This window comes from Clytia hemisphaerica, unplaced genomic scaffold (genome assembly GCF_902728285.1).
Source record: "Clytia hemisphaerica strain Z4C2 unplaced genomic scaffold, Clytia hemisphaerica genome assembly, whole genome shotgun sequence".
Lineage (NCBI taxonomy): Eukaryota > Metazoa > Cnidaria > Hydrozoa > Leptothecata > Clytiidae > Clytia > Clytia hemisphaerica.
The window spans coordinates 472-22,662 of record NW_027104421.1 but is presented as its reverse complement, the minus strand read 5'-3'; the positions used below and the strand labels follow the sequence as shown (position 1 = coordinate 22,662).

The following is a 22,191-nucleotide window of genomic DNA, read 5'->3' as shown; positions in this document are numbered from 1 at the left end:
GAAGTCTTGCCTTTCATGAAAATCAGATCTTTCCTAGTTTAAGCCCACCTTATATTTTATAAATTTTTTCTTTTGAATGGTAGTAGAATTTGTTTTGAAAATGGAGTATGAAAGCTTGTATTCATGTAAATAGAACACACCCTCTCTCTGAAACATACGGTTTGGAAAAAGACAAAAAGAAGAAATGACAAAATATGACACTTTCTTTTTCATTTTCATTTTTTTTCAGGATTTTGTGTCTAAATAACTATACAAACCTATCCGGACCATCAATCTTGAAAAAAAGGCGTAACTCGAAAGAGTTTTTGTAATTTCAAATGTGTAGGAAAACATCATGCACCTTTATAAATATGTATTTTCCAAAAAAAAATCAAAATGTTAAAAACATAACTTAAAGTTTCACGCACTTGCGTTCATCCATCAGGTGATTCGAAAGAGCTTTTCAAAACAAAAAACATTTCTGCCAGTTCTGGTACCAATGCTGTCTGGTTCTGACTTGTTTCTTTCTGAGGTCTTGGTCTTTGGGGCTAAGATTTCCATAATTCTAATCAGTACAATAGGAGGTGGGGTCAATGAAGTATAAGCCTGAAGGGCTAGAATCGAATCTCCTTCGTAGGATTTGAAGCCAACAAAAATTTACCGCTTAATTTCGAAAAAGATATCACTCGAAAACAAAGGAATTGCTAGATTCAATCCGTCATCGAAAATGTGGCGTATATTTTAAGGCTTCACTTTTACTTGCCTGAGAAAGGTTAGAGATTCGATTCTAGCCCTTCGGGCTTATACTTCATTGAGGTGGGGTCACGAGGATTACCGGCACCTAAATGCTATCAGGTTTTTTTATAAGAACATCCAAAATGTTTGAAGCCTCTGGATGTTCTTAACTTTTTGAAGCCTTAAATTGTTCTTAGCTTATTCTTAGTATTTTGGCCATCGAAGCCATATGTTCTTATTGTATGGTTTGTTCTTATAAAAAAAACGTGTATTAGGTTTTATTTACCGACAAGACCGATAAAAATGTCCTTCGGGAGATTTTTCTCCAAAGTTTTGGCAATTGTAACTCTTTGAGAGAAAAGATTTGGAAGAGAAATCTGAAACTTCAACTAATAATAGTCTACCGCTGACCCAAATAAATTATCCCTTAAAATTTAATCGAAACTTTGGTCTGTCCAAAAATTTAGGACAGTATTTACACACACTTATAGTTTTTGTGGCCTCTCCCATATCCGGATTAGCTAGGAAAATACTGAAAGTAATCTGTGTGCTGTGTGTTAATCAATAACCTTCAAATAGGTCTCGATTGCTTTCACGCATGCGCTTTTTAAAGGGAATAGTCCCGCAATATGGCAATGGTGATCTTCTAAATCTTGGTGATCTTATCTGATATTCCGATGGCGGATTGACGGTCGCCCACGCTAAAGCTCTAAAGGAGCTGGCCAATTTTCCGACCTTCAGAGCTTTAGCGTGTCGGATGATAATCTGAGTGCCAGATAATCGGTGATGAGTGTGATTAATTACGTGCGTCCTGTGCCCTCGTGCCCTCGTGGGTTGTGCCTTCGTGCCTCGTGCGTCCCGTGCCCTCGTGGTTCGTGCCTCGTGCGTCCCGTGCCCTCGTGCCTTCGTGCCCTCGTGGGTCCCGAAAAAAATTACGTGGGTAGTTCGTGGGTCCCAATAAAAAATTACGTGGGTCCAAAAAAAAAATACGTGGGTCCCGAAAAAAATACGTGGGTAGTTCGTGGGTCCCAAAAAAAATTACGTGGGTAGTTTGTGGGTCCCGAAAAAACTACGTGGGTAGTTCGTGGGTCCAAAATAAATCTCGTGGGTAGTTCGTGGGTCCGAAAGAAAATCTCGTGGGTACAGTTCGTGGGTCCGAAAAACATATACTTGGCATCCCAGAATTATTATAGAAAATTTGGTTAAGTTGAGGTGCGAAAAGTCGATGGTTCGATGCCACGAAGGGGGAGGCTTTGTATAAATTTGTCGAAAGCTTTTTACAAAATCTAGTAAACACAAACGATTAGGCTCGCTATGGTCAGAGCCCTTAAATTTTTTTCAGGACCCGCGTAATTTTTTCAGGACCCACGTAATTTTTTTCAGGACCCACATAATTATTTTCGGGACCCACGTAATTTTTTTCAGGACCCACGAACTACCCACGAAGGCACGAGGGCACGTGACGCACGAGGCACGAAGGCACGACCCACGAGGGCACGAGGGCACTGGACGCACGTAATTAATCACACTCATCGGTGATCGTGTATATTGCGCCTCCGCAGGAATTATTTTCCCGCCAATTCTCCCTTGCCGTTGTTATATTTGACCAATGAAGTAAAGATTTAGTCCCGCTCGAAAGTTTTTGACCGCTAGTGAATGTTAAATGAAACGAAATAAATTGGATATGGGTGTATGAAATTACGCGCCAAGCACAAAGATGTCAGCCAAAAAAACACGACAATCCAGGCAAGAAAGGAATTTTTGACAAAGAAACAAAGCATGGTAATGTATAGTCCTTCCTTGACGGTGTCGGGTAGAATGTAGGTAGAGTCTCAGAATTGAAGTCTAACCTCCGTTCAATAAGTTTTCACTTATACAAACGCCTGATTGCAAACAACTATTGTTGTCTATTGGGGCGGGTCAAGCTGAACATTTCATTTACAAGATTTTCTCTAGCAAGCTCTAAAAGCAAGGAGGGTATAAATAGGTAATAGATATGACTAGAATAAAGTAGAAGCATAGTTATAAGACAAATCTCTTATAACTATGGTAGAAGGTTGTTCCTTTAGTTAGGGTCCTGCACTTAAACTCCAACAACCGAAAATTGCAAGGAAAATGTTTTGTGCAGGAAGATTGGGCCGATGTAAGTTACATGTGAGTTTACCGTCGTCAACTTACCAGAAAATAGATGCGGCATGATTTCATTATTTATTATTCATTATTTTCCCAACAGCACCTTATCCACCATTTCTGCTAACCATTCTCTCTCAAAATAAAAAATTTTGCTTCGCTTAAACCCTACGCATGTTTTGCGAACGAAAAATAAAGATCGATTGCTACAGTGGCGCTAGATTTGGCAAAAAACTAAAATGGCCGCCAGGGCGGTTAGGCAGATAGATGGGCGTGACGCCCGCTGTAGTTGTAGGATTGAGGGCGGTCACATTTTCTGTAAAAAATCTTCTTTGCTTACCCGTGTTTACTCTGGGAAAAAGGTCATGCGTAGAGGGAATCCTGCGTAGAGACGATTTTAACAACGATGGAGGTTGTAGTTGTAAGGAAATATAGAAATAATGAAATTTTGAGCAGTTTATCGAAATAATGAAATTTTCATGCGGGTGCTTTTTAGAGATGCGGGCGGCCGACGGTAAACTCACATGTGACTTTCATCGGCCTTGTCCAATAATTTAATTTTGACTGGTCAACCCGATTTATAACAAAGAACATGTGAATAAAGAAAGAAAGAGTTTTTCAAGATAAAATTTCTTTTTTTGATCTAATTATTTAACGTTTCGAGCGTTTCAAGCGCTTCAAACATGGTTCCAGCTAGGTCCAAGAAAAATTTTTTTTTTCATCCAATTTAACGTTTCGAGCGTTTCAAGCGTTTCAAGCGTTTCAAGTGTTCCAACTACCGTCAACTGCTCCAACTTGGGACAAGTGTACGCAACATGGGACTTGTTGATATCTGGCCTGTATTTTCACTTGCTGTTAAATCTCTTTGACAACAAATTTGTTTTGATAGCTTCACCAAGTTTATCAATCATACTTTCTGTCATAACATGTCACGATAACTTTCACTGATAGTGAGCCCTTTTTAACTTTTGTTTTCATTTTAAATGACTGGACGCTGAATGGAGAAGAGAACGCCCGCCGCCTAACCGCCTATCGCCCGATGAGATTAACAAATAGCGAGTGTGTAACTTGCCGTGCGAGTGAGGTAAAACGCTCACATTCGCGTGTGTTTTCCACTACGGATTTTTCATATTTCGAGTTTAAAAGCGCACTCGTGTAAAGAGAATCGTGTTTTTAATACGCAGTTCATTTGAACTCAAATCAAAGGATTTGGGGTTCGGGGTGAAAGGTGGTGGAATGGCCGTCCCATGTTGGGTAAGATAGTCCCAAGTTAGAGCAGTTGACGGTAGCTAGCTAGTTTTGTGGTTTTTCGACGATTGAAAACAAATAAAAAGGTGAAACATCATCATATTTTCATAATGTGCAAATAGCTAGTTAACCTTAAAGATAATCAGTCAAATGTGCCGAATTCTCCTAGCTTAGGTATGGTTCTCTTTTCTATTTCTATTTCTATTCAATAATTCAGAGGGTACATACGTACAATTTCCTGAATGTAAAATAAAATGGTAATAAAATCAAATCTATCTAAATATAATAAAATCTAGAATTTAATAAAAAGGCAACCACTTTGGATTAAGAGGTAATTGAATATTGCAGAAAAAAGAACTTAGATTACTGAGGAATTTATTGGTTACCAAAAAGAGCTACATGGCTGTATTGACATTGAAAACAAACTAAAAGGCTAAAAATGTGAACGATAAAAATATGTGAAGGATAAAAACAATTCTGAGTAAAAGCATTTTATTAACTAATATTATAAAACATAAGATAAATTGAAATAAATTAGATTGCAAGGTTGAATTGAGGAGAAAAACTACAGAAGAAGTTATATGACCTCACGCATCACTGAAAGAATTTTGAAAACTTGATAAGACAAGACAAGATTAATTAACACTGAGATTTGAAGCAAACTTAAGAAAATAATCTATTTGAGGAAGGCCACTAATTTATCATTAAGTATATCTAACGACTCAGCATTAACCAGACCAGCTGAAAGCATATTCCATTCTTTGATTGTGTATGAGTAGAAGGAGTAGGTATACCGTTGAATTGCACCTTGGATTGGCTGAAATCGAAGATCATTGCATCTCTGAGGTTTAATGGTATTAGGAGGCATGAACTTGATTCCATGGTGAAACTGGTAGAGAGATGTTAAGCGCTTGACTGTACGCCTCTGCTCCAATGTTTGCAGGTCAAGGTTCTTAATCATACTAGTTGGAGAGGCTTCTCGTTGCCATTGATTAGAAATCCATCTAGCTGATTTTCGTTGTACAGACTCTATGTGTCGATTGAGTTTTAGATTTCCTACTGGGTACCATACTATTGATGCATATTCGATTATGGGTCGTACAAAGGTTTTGTAGCATTGGAGTTTAACTTCCTTGTCACACATTCGAAGATTTCGCTGCAAAAAATGTCGACAGTTATGAGCCTTTGCAGACGTTGTTGTGATATTTTGTTGAATGTTAATTTGCTATCCAAGATCACCCTAGATATTTAGCTGATTTTACCAATTCGAGATTGTAACCATGGATGAATATGTTTCTTCTTCAGTTTTTTTTGTTTATTTGTAAATCGCAGGACTTTACATTTGTCAGCATTAAACTCCATGGACCAGTCCTTTTCCCATTGGGTAAGGTGGTTCAAGTCATTTTGCAGATCTCTGGCATCTTTGATTGATTTGATGGATTTGTAAAGTAGAGCGTCATCAGCAAAAAGACTTATCTCCGAGGATGTGACTGCTAATGATATGTCATTTATATATACTAAAAACAGCAGGGGTCCCAGTACCGATCCTTGTGGGACTCCGGATGTTACTTTTCCCTCTGGTGATTCTACGCCTCTAACAAGTACTTTTTGGGTTCGGTTACTGAGAAAATCCTCTATCCAAGTCAACAAGTTGTTTTTGATTCCATAGAAGCTTATCTTTAAAAGTAACTTGCGGTGACAAACTTTGTCGAAGGCTTTACTGAAGTCCAAAAGTATAGCATCAGTTTGATCTTTTTCATTCAATGTCTTGACTAGATCATTAACAGTTTTTACTAATTGTGTCTCACAGGATCGTTTCTTTCTAAATCCATGTTGTCGGTCAGTGAGGATGTTTTACTGCTCTAAATGGTTGATTATGTGACTGAAAATTATGTGTTCGAGTGTTTTACATAGTACAGATGTTAGGCTCACAGGGCGGTAGCTTTCAGGGTTTGATCTGCTTTTGTTGTTGCCTTTATATAGCGGAGTAATGGTTGCTTTGCGCCAGTCATCTGGAATTTTTGATTGCTTCAGCGAAGCTTGAAAGATGAGAGTAAGGGGTTTACTTATTATATCAGCACACTCCTTCAAAATTCTGGTGGAAATTTGATCTGGTCCATTAGCTTTTCTGGGGTTGAGCTCTGAAAGTAATTTTTGAACACCATTTTGTGTTATTTCTAATTCACTGATGGGTGGACAGGTATTTCCTTTTATATCTGGTGTTCGGCCGTCATCTTCTGAAAAAACACTCAGAAATTGATTATTGAGGATTTTTGCAATTTGAGTGTCATCAGTAAAAGTATTTCCATTTGAGAGCAAAGAAGTGATTCCGATATTATCCTGTTTTTTCGATTTGATGTAACTGTAGAATTTTTTTGGATTTGATTTGTGTTCTGATTTGGTGCCTTAGTTTGGTTTAGCCACCAGAACAAAATAAAGAGATTATGTGACTATTTTCGAACAAAAAAAGCAGTCAGAGTGGACATACTTCCGGGTTGATTCCATTTTGTCTGGATTTGGCCTGTTTTGTTGTCGGACTAGAAAGTGTTGGGTGATGTGCGCTTGGGGCACAGAAGATATTCTGGTAGGATTGGTATTGATTGCTGTGGAGCCATGGGTATGTAGGTTCTGACAGATGTCTGTTGACTCGTTGATAGCTGGTTAATCATAAGAGAAAACTTTGAGTCCATTACAGCTCCATTATCTCTTCTTTCAGAAGGTAGAATGACTCTAAAAAAGTTGGATCCTTGTTGATCCTTGTTCAGATTTAGGCATTTCTTTTTTTGTTCCTCTGACATGCTTTTAAGGTTACAGTCCTCTTGTTAACAGTAGCCTTTAGTAATTGAGATTGAGCGCATTTTAGGGTGGAAGTTTTGACATTGTTTTCCTTTATTGCATCCTCTTGGGACACGAGTTCTATTGTGATAACAGTTTCTTGCACATCATTGGGTGATTAAAAGAGCAATTCTTTCCTTTCAGATGTTTGCAATTCTCTTTTTTGTAGAAACGACTCTTTGGTGTGATGCTTGGATGTCAATACCTTGGGGTGTAGGAATTTGAGGTTGATTGTCTTTTGAGTGATTTGGAGGTGCTTTTTTCTTTAGATTATTATCAGGAGGATCCTGCTCAAGATTTGATCTGATTAAATCTTCATTGAGAAGATTAATTTGTTTAAATTTCCAAAATCAGGGTAAATCATTTCTATCTGTACATTTACAGTCAATGATCTGTAATGTTATCTGAATTGGTTTTGGGTTGATTCTGGTTGGGTAGAGTGTATTGGGTCTTATTTTGGTAAACGTTTTCTTTTTTGTCATAGTCATCTTGTGGGATTTTGGTTAGTTGCATGGTTGACAAACATAGTGAAGCCCAGGTAGTTTGAGAGGGTTGAATGCTTTTCTAAAAGAAGTTGAGTCAAATTCCATTCGTGTTGCACCAAGTATTTGGTGGTAGCATTTTTGATGGATATCTTGACCACAGAAGACACATGATGAAAGGAGTTGTGTGTCCTCCATATTGAAGCAATATTTCCTATTGCATAAATTACAATCATCAGGAAGGAGATTAGAGATTAGAGCATTATTGTTAGCTGGTTTTACATAATGTTATTAAGATTTTTGATTTTAAGGTAGGCTAGAGTAGATTCCAAAAGAGCTTTGTTGCACTTTCAAAAATTATTTTCAAGCGGTCCATTATTCATACCATTTTTTATTGGAAAGTGCTATGAACTTTAAATTTTGACCAGATAATTCAAATTCAAATTCAAACTTTAAATGTTTTGATCTGGTAACCTGCTATATTGGTATTTTATAGATCAGAACCTATTAATGTGTTGTAAATTCAATAATGAAAAATGGGCTTATTTTCAAATGATATCTCTCAATTTGAATGTGCTTTGAACTTGAAAATTTTATTGTTTTGATCTAGTTTTCTGACTTATTTAGTTTAGTATTCAATAACAAAATCAACCTATTTTAAACGTTATAACTTGATGGGAAAGTTTTAGTCTGCACTTTCATACTATTGTTGTCATCTTTCTGTATTTCTTATTACATCAGTCTTCAAGAAGACTCATTCAGCATGTAGCTTGTCTTTCTTATGTTTTTAGAATTCAAATATAAACATCAAAATAATGCTTGGGGAGGATGATCACAACGACCTTGATAATGAACCAATAAATGCAGAAGATTTATTTGGAGATGATTTAGGACTGGATGGGAATGAAAATGAACCGGCTGCAGATACCGGGGATCCTGATGGCGCACCTGCTGCAGGAAGTGAAGACCCTTCAACAGGAGCTGCAAAACCAGCAACAAAAAAGCGTGTAATCAATAGGTTACCAAATTTGAATGATCAATGGCTGATTGATTCAAAACGTGAAAACATACGCCGAGTTAATGGTTATTTTGAAAAAATAAAATTCAAAAAAGGAAAAGGTCAAGAGCGTGAAAATTTAAAAATGATTTTACAACGTTATGAGTATTTTGGTCAAAATTGTTATCCTAAGTTATGTTTTAAAGATTTTGTTGAAAAAGTTGAATTTGTGAGTGGAAAGTCCAGAATCAAGCATGTTCTACAAGATATACGACTTGACCGGAATATGAATCCAGGGGGCTCAGATGATGATGATGATAATGGAGAGGAGCAAGCAATGAACATTGAAGATCCTGTTCCAAATACAATGCCAATGAATGATGACCACCAGTCAACAACATCTCCAGCACGAGAGTCAAGTCCTCCAAACTCTCCTCCCCCTCCACCTCCTAAACCAATGACAGATGAAATGAGAGAAATGATACGCAAAAAGAGGGAAGAAGCTTTAGCAAAACGTAAACAAAAAATGGATGAATCGATGAATAAATCGATCACTAATGAAAATGATGAGGAAAGTACTGACAATGAACAACTTATTGAACAAAGCCAAACAAATGAAAACAGCAAAAGTGAAAATAGAAAAAATGAAGTCGACGCAAACTCCACTCTGAAAGAAAATGAAGAAAACCTAGTAAATGAGGAGAAAAACCTTGAATCCAATGGATCTAGTGAGACAAAGGAGCAAGAAAACAAAAAAAATGAAAATGAGAATGAAACTGACTTTGAAATTGATTTAGAAAAAGCTTCAACACAAGAAAGTGTAATTACAAAAACAATGAACAAGAAGAGATGAACAAAATCGCTGAAGAAAGTAAAATGGATATTGATTGATTGATGCATTTTTGATGCCATTATTGAAGTTTTATTGTTTTTATTTTTATTAACTAACAAAAAGAAAAATTTCTTCAGTTTTTAATGTTTTAGCTAAAAGAGGTCTAAATATTTGTAGCTTCAAATGGACTACAGTTGCTGTTGGTGGTGGTCCATTTTTAAAATTGGCAAAATACTGTTAGTACACCCAAAAACAGGTGGTATGCTTGGCGATTAACAGCAAATTTTGTGTACTAACTGTCAAGAATCAAGCTTTTTTGGCTAAAAAAATTTTGATTTTGAGGAAAAAGTTTTAATTTTTTTCTTTCAAAATTCTGAAAAATTTTTCAATCTTAGGCGAGGCCAATTTAATTTGTTGTTCTACGGGCCCGACCGACTCTATTTTTGCTAAAATCAAAAAAATAATAAAATATCGAATTTCTACTATACTATATTTTACACACTAGTTATTTGTAAGAATTAAACTTGAATAAAGCTGAAAATTAATTCAAGAAATTGAAAAATCATAAAAAAGCATTCCATACACTAAAATTTTATTATGATCTTCATCGAAGATAAAAAATAAAGTGAATTTTTGATCCAGATACTTTTTGGAAAATTTTCTCGGTACCTTTACCAACCCTGATAAATGAAAAAAATTTTATTTTGCCGACCAACCGACCGACCCATATTTTTCTAACGATCTGTCCGTAGAACAACAAATTTAATTGGACTCGCCTTAATGAAAATAATTTCCAAATTTGAAAATAAAAAGACTTTCACATTTTAAACTATTTTTTTCTAGAATATGTTTAATTTGTATATGTAATTACATGATAATGAGTGCAATTTTCGAATTGTATGAGTTATCATGTGATTACGAGCTAATCGCACAATCGGTTTCACTGCTTTTTCTCGTCAAGAAAGTAAATTACACTGAAAGTTTTATATTTTTCTCTTCTCTTTATGTTTTTCTTTTATTGTTGCTCATAGATTTTCTTTCTCACAAAATTAATTTCGAATGCAATTAAACCGTTCGATAATAAAAATGTAAGAAAAAACATTAAAATCAATTTTGTAAACATTGGCCTGCCATTGAAGAGTGTGATTAACGATTACTTGCTCTCTACACGATGCAATTAACGATTAATTGCTCTCTTTGAAGGGGTGCCAAATGAGAAAAAATAACTCATCGTGCGATTACTAACATAATTTCAACATCAAAGATGTGGGACTTTCTCAAAACAGGAAAATTTGAAAAAGTGCATTGGCTAAAATGCGATTTTGGTGTGGTGTATTGAAATTTTGTCCTCAAAATCAGTTAGTACAATGTCTACTAAGTGAAAAGGGGTAGTGGTCCTTTTCAAAATTATCAAAAATCAGTTAGTACTCATAGTGTTGTGGAGTAACTGCTTGACCCCCCCCTGGAAAAACTCTGATTAAGTGTTCAGAAATATGTGATATTTGAAATTTCTAAAAGAAGTTTTCTTTTTTTTATTTGGAAATTTTCTGTTCTCAATTGAGGTCTTTATATGAAGGTTTTGAAATTTGTCTCACTGAATAGAATATTTAAAGTTAAAGCAGTCATTGTCTTTAAAAAACAAAACCTTCCTTTTTGATATTTTATAATAACTTACTTAAGAATACATTCTTATTCAGAACTGGGTTACAAAACTATCCCTCCAAAGTCCCCTCTCCCGTCATAAAAACGCCTCTTAAATGCTTTGTGTACCTTAAGGGAAGAAAATTTTTGCAGGAAATAATTTTTGTGGAATTTAATTTCGTGGTTTTTCAACGAATCTGCGAAATTAAATTCCAGGAAACACAAATATTCTCAGAATTAAAAAAGTCACCCCTAAAATTGGTCTTTTTAGCGCAAAAAATGCAATATCTTATACAAAAAAAATCTCTCAACTGCAAAATTAAATCCTGCGAAAATGTCTTCCCGCAAAAATTCCTTCCCATAAGGTAAACTATATTTTTCTCCGCAACAACTCTACCTGCAAATCAATTTATTATCTGATATTCCGATGGCGAATTCGCGGCCGCCCACGCTAAAGCTCTAAAGGGAGCGGGCCAAAAATTTTCCCGACCTACAGAGCTTTAGCGTGTCGGATGAAAATTTCACCATCTGGGTACCAGATAAATCAATTTAGTAAATCTAAAAAGTACCCAGACTCAAATTTACATTTTATATCTGTTATTGTCATTTTAGAAAAGAATAACTAGAAAATAAAAGAAAGTGTTTGATATTTTGGTGAAAGAACCACTTGCTTGAAGTAACTTTTGGATTTGTTTATGAAGTTTTCAGTATGGCCATTCCTGCTTGTAATAGGGTAATGTATTTTATTTTTTTCCTGTACACGTTTTCTTTTCAAGTAAGAACATCCAAAAGTTTTGGAAGCCTTCAGTTGTTCGTAATGTTTTAGTCTAAGTCTAATAATGTTCTTAACATGTTCTTATTTACACCCTATGTTGAGTAATTTTGTCCTTTTTCTTAAGAAATCGGGTGTTTTAGAGTTTTAAAGCCTTAAAATGTTCTCTGCTTGTTCTTTAATATTTTGGCCATCAAAGACTTGTGTTCTATCTAGTTTGTTGGACCTACCCCGGTGGAGGTCCTATAAATTAACCTGTGTTCGTTTGTCCGTTCGTCTGTTACCAACTTTTCTCAGGATTGAATCATAGGAATCTTTTGATTTTTGGTACAAAGGTGCAAAATGGTGGTGGCCAAAATGTGACGGAGTCCGATTTTCGAAAAAAAATTTTTGGGCAAATTTGGGCCAAAAAACGGCTAAAAACGGGTTTGAAAAATTGGATCATTAGTCTTTTCTGATTTTTTTGCGTAAAAGTAGGGTAACATCATAGGTAAAAGATGGCTCAAGTAGATTTTTGCATAAAAAATTTCTTGGCTCAAAAAACGCATGTTTATCTATAAGAATCACTATTAATAAGCATACATCAATGTTCTTAGCCATATTATTATTTTTATTAGTTTTTTTTAGATAAAAATGTCACGGTGGAGGGCAATGGTTTGAGTTTTCTAGAAACACTTATAATTTTTTTGGCTGAAAAACGAATCTTTATCTATAAGAATCACTATTTATAAGCATAGATCAATGTTCTTAGCCAAATTATTATTTTTATTATTATTTTTGTAAAAGAAGAAAATGTCACCGTAGAGCGCGATGGTTTGAGTTTTCTGGAAACCTTATAGGAGCATGGCTATGTGACTGACTATTATTTATTAAGCTGTGCATTTTTTTGATAGTGGATTGTTTTTATAAAGAAAAACGTTTAATAGCTTTTTTATTTCTTTTTCTAAAATCTTTTTCAATAGTATTGATAGTTTCTTCCAATAGTTATTCTTTCGTTTTTCTTTATTTATTTGTATTTTGACCAGTTATGTCTTATATGTTTCATTGTTTCAATGTTCATTGATTAGTTTGATAACCAGGTAGGTCCATAAAATTATCACTTGTTATTATAAAAAGAACGTATAGAACAAATTATCTGTGATGAAAAAAGAATAACCAGAAGCGTCATGTTTTTATTTAAAAACAGTATATTCGACCTTCACTACAAGAGGTCCATCATCAGATTGGAAAAATCTATCAACAAGAAAAAAATTTTAAAACATTTTAAGAACAAATCTATAATTGGCTAATAAAATTACAGTAAAGACAGTTTTGAAAAAAAACAAAACGAAAAGCTAAAAACAGTTAAAAATAAATACCTAGAGACCATTATGTATGAGCTGTAAAATCGTAACAATGGCATAATATGGGACTAAAGGTGCAAATGACTGATTAATAAAAAGACTACGTCGTGAAAAGTTGTATTGTTTTAAATAGCTTTTGTATATTTAATGTATTGTTTTTTTGCTAATAGCCAAAAACTTGTAACTTGAATATCTCGATTTTGGAAAATGGTTAGGCAAAAAGATCTGAAGGTTTAGCTCAGGGACATAGAAGGAATCTGTAGGGTAAATCTGATTATTTTATTCTGGTTATAGAATTCTTAATTTACGATCTTCTTAGATTCAAATTTCAAACGCGTAAAATTTGACCAAAATAGCCACCCAGCATTTATTTTAGGTATCCCCAAAACAATAGCGTCGTTATTATCATCATAAAACTCCAGATTAACGTTTTTAACTTGCCAACGTTCATAATCATGGCCATTAAAATTGCGGTTGAATTTTAGGTGTTTAGTATCAATTTTCGGGTGGAGTAGAAAAAGATCAACACCATCATTTGTATACAGTTCCTTAGTTAAACCTTCAGTGTTGAACTCGTCACTACAGTCTTTATAAGCGCTATATTTTCTTTTCGACACAAAATGCAAAACTTTATGATGTTTATCAAACTTTTTTCTAATGAACAAGAATTCGGTTGCGACATACAACTTTTTATTCTCCATTAACAATGAAATCCTTTCGTACCACTTCTCGTATGATTCGTACAGCTTTGGACCATGTGAAATCCCTTGGATGAAATAATTGGCACCCCATACCATACGATCAATGTCGGTTAATGCTTTCACAGGAGTATCCAGCCGGGCACTTTCTTTTTTGACTGCCTGCTCATTAACAGTTTTCATTTCAGCTCTCATTTTCTGTATGGTTTCTTCATTTTCTTTCATTACTTTCTCCATCTCGGCTATTTTTACCTCCTTTTGTAACATTTTAATTTTGTGTTCGTTTTCCAAATCTTTCATTTTCATTTTCCATTCATTTTCTTGTTCTTTCTTGTACAGAACCATTTCGTGCTCTTTGGCTACTAATTGTTTCTCCTTTTCAACTAACTTATTTTGGAGCTCGTCTTTCTGTTTTTGCAGTTGTTGATCAGCTTGAGCTTGACTTGATTGAGAATCATAAGAATTCTTTAATTTGAACATCTCAAATTGATGAGATAAAGTTTGATTTTCTTTTTCTAACTGCATGGTTTTCATTTGTGATTCCATCATCTCTATCTTTGATTCATAGGTCAGTTTTTGAATTTCTTTTTGATGTTCTTTTTTCAGTTTCACAATCTCTCCACTATCCATTTCCACCATTGGATTTCTACCGACAGCACTGTGAGCTAAATTTCTTTCATCTCCAGGATTCATTTTTTCTTAAACAGCATCAACAAACATAAAGAGACACAGACACAAACAAGAACGAATAAAAAACTCAATGCTTCAAAAATGCAACAAGTAGTTGATTTATTTAAATCATCTCAAATGCCCGAACTGTTTTTAAAAATAACATCAAATTATGCTCCCCCCTCTGTCTTTCTATTGATTTAGTTTCATATGTCATTCTTGCTCAAACAAAACAAATTTTAGATGTAATGACAACTTCAGTTGGATATAAACTTGCGGCTTATATTTCATAACGCTGGCCTCCACTTGCACGCGCTGCAATCGCACCTTTTGGCTTTTCAATCCTTTTTGCTCAGGGGGCGGGGTCAACATTTATAATACCAACCCATAGCCCAAAAAACTGACTTTTGACCTTTTGAGCTAAGTTAACACTACCACCCCAAAATTGGTATCGATACCAACTTGAAAATCATAATTTTCAGAAAAAGGGGGGACCCACCCCCTTATTTTGGTATCGATACCAGCTTGAAAATCATAATTTTCAGAAAAAGGGGGGATCAAAAATAAAACTTGAAAATATCGAAAAAGTCCAAAATAAACAAACTTCAAAGTCATTTATTCTTATTACTCATTTACAGTCATTATACTCAAAAGCTAAAACAAATCCAATTGAAACCTGTTTAGACTGATATGTACCCCGGGGTATTTTCTAGCTATAAGAGCAAAAATTAGGAAAGTTTTGCTGTCATTTTGATATGGATACCAACTTTCTGAATCATATTATTTAAAAAAAGGGGTACCCATCCCCTATTTTAGTATCAATACCAACTGAGGATAACTCTTTTTTTCTAAAAAATGGGGACCCACCCCCATCAATACCAACTTGATTTTTCAGACTTTTAAAGAAAAAAAAGACACCACCACCCGGCTATGGGTCAGGTATCTGGATGTTGACCCCCCCTGTTTTGCTTGATAAAAAAATTACGACATAAAAATGTAGCACGCGCTCGAAAAAAAAGTTGAGCACATTTCAACTTATAGGTTTCAAGCCTAAAAAAATTCTTAAAACGTTCTTAATTTCGCCATTTTGTGGGTATTTTTGTCCATTTTTAAAGAAAATCGCTAGTTCAAACTTTAAAGGCTTATATCTCCGGATCTAGAAGGAGTGAGAAGCTCGTTTATGGTCCGTTGGATAGCTTAGAGTCTCCTCTTTCTTTAAGGCGTCTTCGGCGCCACCCGATTTAGGAAGGGCGGGGTGGGCGGCGGCTAAGGGGGTGGGTAGGTAAGGGAAATTAAAGCAGCCAGGCCCCACTGCGCGGACCTGACTGAATGATAGAAAGGCGCCGAGTGGTAAAACATCAAACTAATTCGCTGGAGGACAGAATCAAGTTAAGCAGGGCCAAATTTGGAGGTTGTTGGATCACTCGTTGACCAAAAATGGTCAAAAGACGGTCAAAATCTTAAAAAAGTGGATTTTTGTCAAATTTTTGTATTTTTTTTTTACTTTTTAGCTTAAAATCTCGCTGAAAAGACTCACTTTTGATTTTTTTTTTGCTTGACCATGAAGCACAATCCGATTTCTACGAGTTAGACCAAAAATGATGATTTCTAACTCAAACTGGGTATTTTAGGGAGGGCTTCGCCCTCCCATATAGCCCATGTCTGATATATACGATATTGGTACTTAAAGGGTTAAAAAGGGCTCCTTTTCGTTATTTTTTGATGGTATTTGTAGTCAATCAGTGATAAACTTTAGATATAGATTTTTCGATTGAATAATTTTTTTTGAAAAGTTTTTCACATTAATGATGTTCTAAGATCTAAGAATCACTCGTGTGAAAATGATAATCATAGCACAATTATTGAAGAAGTTGATTTTCTTCTTCTTCATTTTCAATCTTCATTTTCCGATCTTTTTTGAGTTTTTTCTTTATGATAATATTCCACTCCTGTTTGTCGTTTCAACAAGCACAAAACCCGAATTCTATCAACAGTTATAGCCTTTTTTTGTCTCCCCTGCAAATTATATTGAGACAGACTTTAGTTTTAGTTTTAAAACAATTACCGTCAATTCAAATCGAGCATATATCAATTTCACATCACTCAGATAAGGATAAAGCTATTGTTCATTTCTGCCGAAAAACTGTCAAAGTTAATGAGCTATATTTCTCGTTCGTTAGTTCTCGGTTTGAGTAAACCTTATCGGAGAAAAATTCGAGTGCCTAATAATTATTTTTCTAGCTGCATGATTTTCAACGTTTTCTCGTTCTCAGATTCCAGTTGTTGAATCTTAAATTCCATTTGGAGTTTCTCAATTTCTTTTTGATGTTCTTTCTTGAGCTTTGTAATTTGCTGATCGTCAGCAACTTTGTGCACATTCCTCCCACTAGCACTAACACTTTTTTTGCGATATCGCCTTCCTAAAGAAAAGTCGGATCTTTCTAAATACAGTATAAAAAGTAGGACACAAAATATTCGAGACAAGAATCAAGCCATAATGAATGATTCAATAAGATTTCTTTCTTTTGGAAAAAATTTTCCATACTGTACTTAAAAATCTAAAGATAATAAAATCTTCGTATAAAGTGCACCCACTATTAAGAAGTGGTATTTAAAAAAAATGAAAGAAAAATAAAATTGCTAGTTTTAGTAATAAAATGTAGTAAGAACTCTCAGGTCTTCCTTTTTATACAACCATTTTGGTATTTTAGTACCAAATGACACCAAAACACCCCTGTCTCACAGCCCCGAGGGAACCTCTTCCCAGAGTGGGAATAAAGATTTCTATCGAAATACCAATGGGGATAGAAGTTCTATTGTTCTCAGGTTCTCAAATCCAGTGGGAATGGTTTTGGAGTGCAATTTTTTTCTTTTTTGAATTTTAAATGGGGATGAAATGAAAGTTAATTTCCGAGTGAAGCTGGGGTTCCATGTACAAACACGTCACTAAAAAGGGTCATGAATTGGCTGGCACAGAACGTCATGATAACGTCGATCTGACATCCCTAACGTCCATTAAGCGTTAAATGTACGTTAAAACAACGTTTTGTGCCAGCTGGTACTGATCCCACCTGATTAAATAAATTCTGCTCTCAAAAATGAACTTACAAATGATAAAACAATCAAAGCCTAGACTCTCTGATTAAAATGTTTTATTCGTTACAATCTTTGGTATATTTGATTCACTTTAAAATTCCAAAAACAATTGCGGATTGTTTATCACCAAAATAAAAATCTGTTGAAACATTATAAACATGCCAAAATTCATAAGAAGCGTTCTGACTCATTCGTCCAAACTTTAAACATTTTCCAAAATCCTTTGTATGGAGAAGAAAGAAAGTTGCAGTTTTCCATGCAATTTTCAAATCTTCAACCAGAAATTCCGCCAAATGTTCTTTGTAACTGTTGTCTTTTCTGTTCACGAAACACAGAACACCATAGCCCTGGTTGAATTCCTTTCTCATGAACAAATATTTATCCTTCTTGAACACTTTTTTATTTCCCATCATCCCGGAAATCGCTTTGTACCAGTCACCATAAGAAGGGTACAAAAGTGAAGATTTGTTTCCTTCGTGAAAATATTCTGCTCCCCAAACCAAACGATCGATCGTCGTCATATTTTCCTCAACTTTATCCGCAGCTTGGTTTTGCTTTTGAATGACCCTTTTCAAATTTTCAATTTCTCTATTCAAATGTTGGACAGTTGCTTCTTTCTCTGTTATTTCTTTCTCCCTCTCGTTCAATTTTGTCTCCGTTAGTAAGATTTTAATTTTGTGTTCATTTTCTAAATCTTTCATTTTCATTTTCCATTCATTTTCCAAGTCTTTTATTTTCATTTTCCATTCATTTTCTTGTTCTTTCTTGTACAGAACCATTTCGTGCTCTTTGGCTAGCAATTGTTTCTCCTTTTCAACCAAGTTATTTTGCAGCTCGATGTTTTGTTTTTGGAGTTGTTGATCGGCTTGAACTTGACTTGATTGAGATTCACGAGAATTCTTTAATTTGAACATCTCAAATTGATGAGATAAAGTTTGATTTTCTTTTTCTAGCTGCATGGTTTTCATTTGTGATTCCATCAATTCTATCTTTGATTCATAGGTCAGTTTTTGAATTTCTTTTTGATGTTCTTCTTTGAGTTTCACAATCTCTCCACTATCCATTTCCACCATCGGATTTCTACCGACAGCACTGTGAGCTAAATTTCTTTTATCTTCAGGATTCATTTTTTCTTAAACAGCATCAACAAACACCGTACATACAGAGACTCAGACACAAACAAGGACGAATAAAAACTCAAGGCTTCAAAAACGCAAGTAGTTGTCTCAAATCACCCAAACTGTTTTTAAAATAACATCAAATTATGCTCCCCCCTCTGTCTTTCTATTGATTTAGTTTCATATGTCATTCTTGCTCAAACAAAACAAATTTTAGATGTCATGACAACTTCAGTTGACCGCTGCGCGGACCTGACTGAATGATAGAAAGGCGCCTAGTGGTAAAACTTCAAACTAATTTGCTGGAGGACAGAATCAAGTTAATCAGGGCCAAATTTGGAGGTTCTTGGATCACTCGTTGACCAAAAATGGTCAAAAGACGGTCAAAATCTTAAAAAAGTGGATTTTTGTCAAATTTTTGTGTTTTTTTTGACTTTTTAGCTTAAAATCTCGCTGAAAAGACTCACTTTTGATTTGTTTTTTTGCTTGGCCATGAAGCCCAATCCGATTTCTACAAGTTAGACCAAAAATGATGATTTCTAACTCAAACTGGGTATTACAAGAGGGCTTCGTCCTCCTACATAGACCATGTCTGATATATACGACATTGGCACTTAAAGGGTTAAAAAAGGGCTCTTTTTCGTTATTTGTTTGATGGTATTTGTAGTCAATCAGTGATTGATCTTTCGATTGAATAATAAATCAATATTCAAAAGTTTTTCACATTAATGATGTTCTAAGATCTAAGAATCACTCGTGTGAAAATGATAATCATAGCACAATTATTGAAGAAGTTGATTTTCTTCTTCTTCATTTTCAATCTTTATTTTCCGATCTTTTTTGAGTTTTTTCTTTATGATAATATTCCACTCCTGTTTGTCGTTTCAACAAACACAACACCACTATATAATCAGGGGGGGGGTCGGTAGTAAAATCTCAGACATAATGACGTTTACTACGGTGGTGGTGTGACGAAAAATCGAAAAAAACTTTTACTACCCAGGGTAGTTAAATACTAAAATGGGTGGTATCTATGTGTTAAATGTTGAAAAAATTTTACTACCTGGGTAGTTAAACTGGTAAAATTAGCAAATTTTAGCTCTATTATTGTAATTCTCTCAATTTTTTGGATGACTTTTCCGAAAAAATATCTGAAGATTTTTATAATTTGAAAAAATTTTCTGTTGGAAAGTTGTTTGCTGCAAACAAAAAATCCTCGAAATTTTTTGTCAATATGAAAAAGACTTTCATTCTAAGGGCAAAACATTAATTTTTGCACTAAGTGACAAATGTGTCACAAAAATAATCATTTTTAGCTTTTTTTGCAAATCAGTCCTAAAAGCAACCAAAAAGTAGGTGGTCTCCATGACAAATTGTCCCAAAAACTTTTACTACCAGGGTAGTAAAATACCTCTTCCAAGAGTCTGGGTGGTGGTATGTAAAAATTCATAAAAATCCTTTTACTACTCATATATGTCTGAGATTTTACTACCGACCCCCCCCCCCCCGATATAATTCAAATTCTATCAACAGTTATAGCCATTTTTGTCTCCCCTGCAAATTATATTGAGACAGACTTTAGTTTTAGTTTTTAAACAATTACCCTCAATTCAAATCGAGCACATATCATTTTCACATCACTCAGATAAGGATAAAGCTATTGTTCATTTCTGCCGAAAAATTGTCAAAGTTAATGAGCTATATTTCTCGTTCGTTAGTTCTCGGTTTGAGTAAACCTTATCGGAGAATAATTCGATTGCCTAATAATTCTTTTTCTAGCTGCATGGTTTTCAACGTTTTCTCGTTCTCAGATTCCAGTTGTTGAATCTTAAATTCCATTTTGAGTTTCTCAATCTCTTTTTGATGTTCTTTTTTGAGCTTTGTAATTTGCTGATCGTCAGCAACTTTGTGCACATTCCTCCCACTAGCACTAACACTTTTTTTGCGATCTCGCCTTCCTAAAGAAAAGTCGGATCTTCTCAATACAGTAAAAGGTAGGACACAAAATATTCGAGACAAGAAACAAGCCATAATGAATGATTCAATAAAATTTCTTTCTTTTGTAAAATTTTTTTCCATAATGTATTTAAATCTAAAGATACTAAAATTTTCGTATAAAGTGCACCCACTATTATAAGAAGTGGTATTTAAAAAAAAAACTTAAAGAAAAATGAAATTGCTAGTTTTGGTAATAAAATGTAGTAAGATTTCTCGTGTCTTCCTTTTTATACAACCATTTTGGTATTTTAGTACCAAATGACACCAAAACACCCCTGTCTCACAGCCCCAAGGGAGCCTCTTTCCAGAGTGGGAATGAAGATTTCTATCGAAATGCCAATGGGGATAGAAGTTCTTTTGTCCTCAGGTTCACAAAACTGTGGGAAAGGTTTTGTAGTGCAATTGCTTTCTTTTCGAGTGAAGCTGGGGTTCCGTATACAAACACGTCACTAAAAAGGGTCATGACTTGGCTGGCACAGAATGTCACAATAACGTCCATCTGACATCCCTAACGTCCATTAAACGTTAAATGTACGTTAAAAGAACGTTTTGTGCCAGCTGGTACTGATCCGACCTGATTAAATTCTGCTCTCAAAAATGAACTTACAAAATTGTAAAACAATCAAAGCCTAGACTCTCTGATTAAAATGTTTTATTCGTTACAATCTTTGGTATATTTGATTCACTTTAAAATTCCGAAAACAATTGCAGATTGTTTAGCACCGAAATAAGAACCTGAAACATTAACAACGCGCCAATATTCAAAAGAAACTTCCTGACTCATTCGTCCAAACTTTAAATGTTTTCCAAAATCCTTTGTATGAAGAAGAAAGAAAGTTGCAGTTTCCCATACAATTTTCGAATCTTCAACCATAAAATCCTTCAACTGTTCTTCGTAACTGTTGTCTTTTCTGTTCGCGAAATACAGATAGTCATAGGCCTTATTGAATTCCCTTCTCATGAACAAATATTTATCCTTCTTGAACACTTTTTTATTTCCCATCATCGCGGAAATCGCTTTGTACCAGTCACCATAAGAAGGGTACAAAAGTGAAGATTTATTTCCTTCGTGAAAATATTCTGCTCCCCAAATCAAACGATCGATCGTCGTCATATTTTCCTCAACTTTTTCCGCAGCTTGGTTTTCGTTTGGAATAAGCCTTTTCAAATTTTCAATTTCTCGGTTTAAATGTTGGACAGTTGCTTCTTTCTCTGTCATTTCTTTCTCCATCTCGTTCAATTTTGTCTCCGTTTGTAAGATTTTGATTTTGTGTTCATTTTCTAAATCTTTCATTTTCATTTTCCATTCATTTTCTAAATCTTTCATTTTCATTTTCCATTCATTTTCCAAATCTTTTATTTTCATTTTCCATTCATTTTCTTGTTCTTTCTTGTACAGAACCATTTCGTGCTCTTTGGCTACCAATTGTTTCTCCTTTTCAACTAACTTATTTTGGAGTTGTTGATCAGCTTGAGCTTGACTTGATTGAGAATAATAAGAATTCTTTAATTTGAAAATCTCAAATTGATGAGATAAAGTTTGATTTTCTTTTTCTAACTGCATGATTTTCAAAGTTTTCTCGTTCTCAGATTCCAGTTGTTGAATCTTAAATTCCAT

General features: G+C 34.7%; 1 protein-coding gene across 1 annotated transcript; it reads left to right on the top strand.

Moving 5' to 3' along the window:
- Nucleotides 1-8,224: 8,224 nt before the first annotated feature.
- On the top strand, nt 8,225-9,259 carry LOC136820368 (TIMELESS-interacting protein-like). Its single transcript, XM_067076554.1, has one exon. It carries the CDS (start codon nt 8,225-8,227, stop codon nt 9,257-9,259), a length of 1,035 nt encoding a protein of 344 aa, XP_066932655.1.
- Nucleotides 9,260-22,191: the final 12,932 nt, after the last annotated feature.

What these genes read in the sequence shown, in the direction of transcription:
- LOC136820368 (XM_067076554.1), top strand. Translation starts at nt 8,225, where the DNA reads ATGCTTGGGGAGGATGATCACAACGACCTTGATAATGAACCAATAAAT.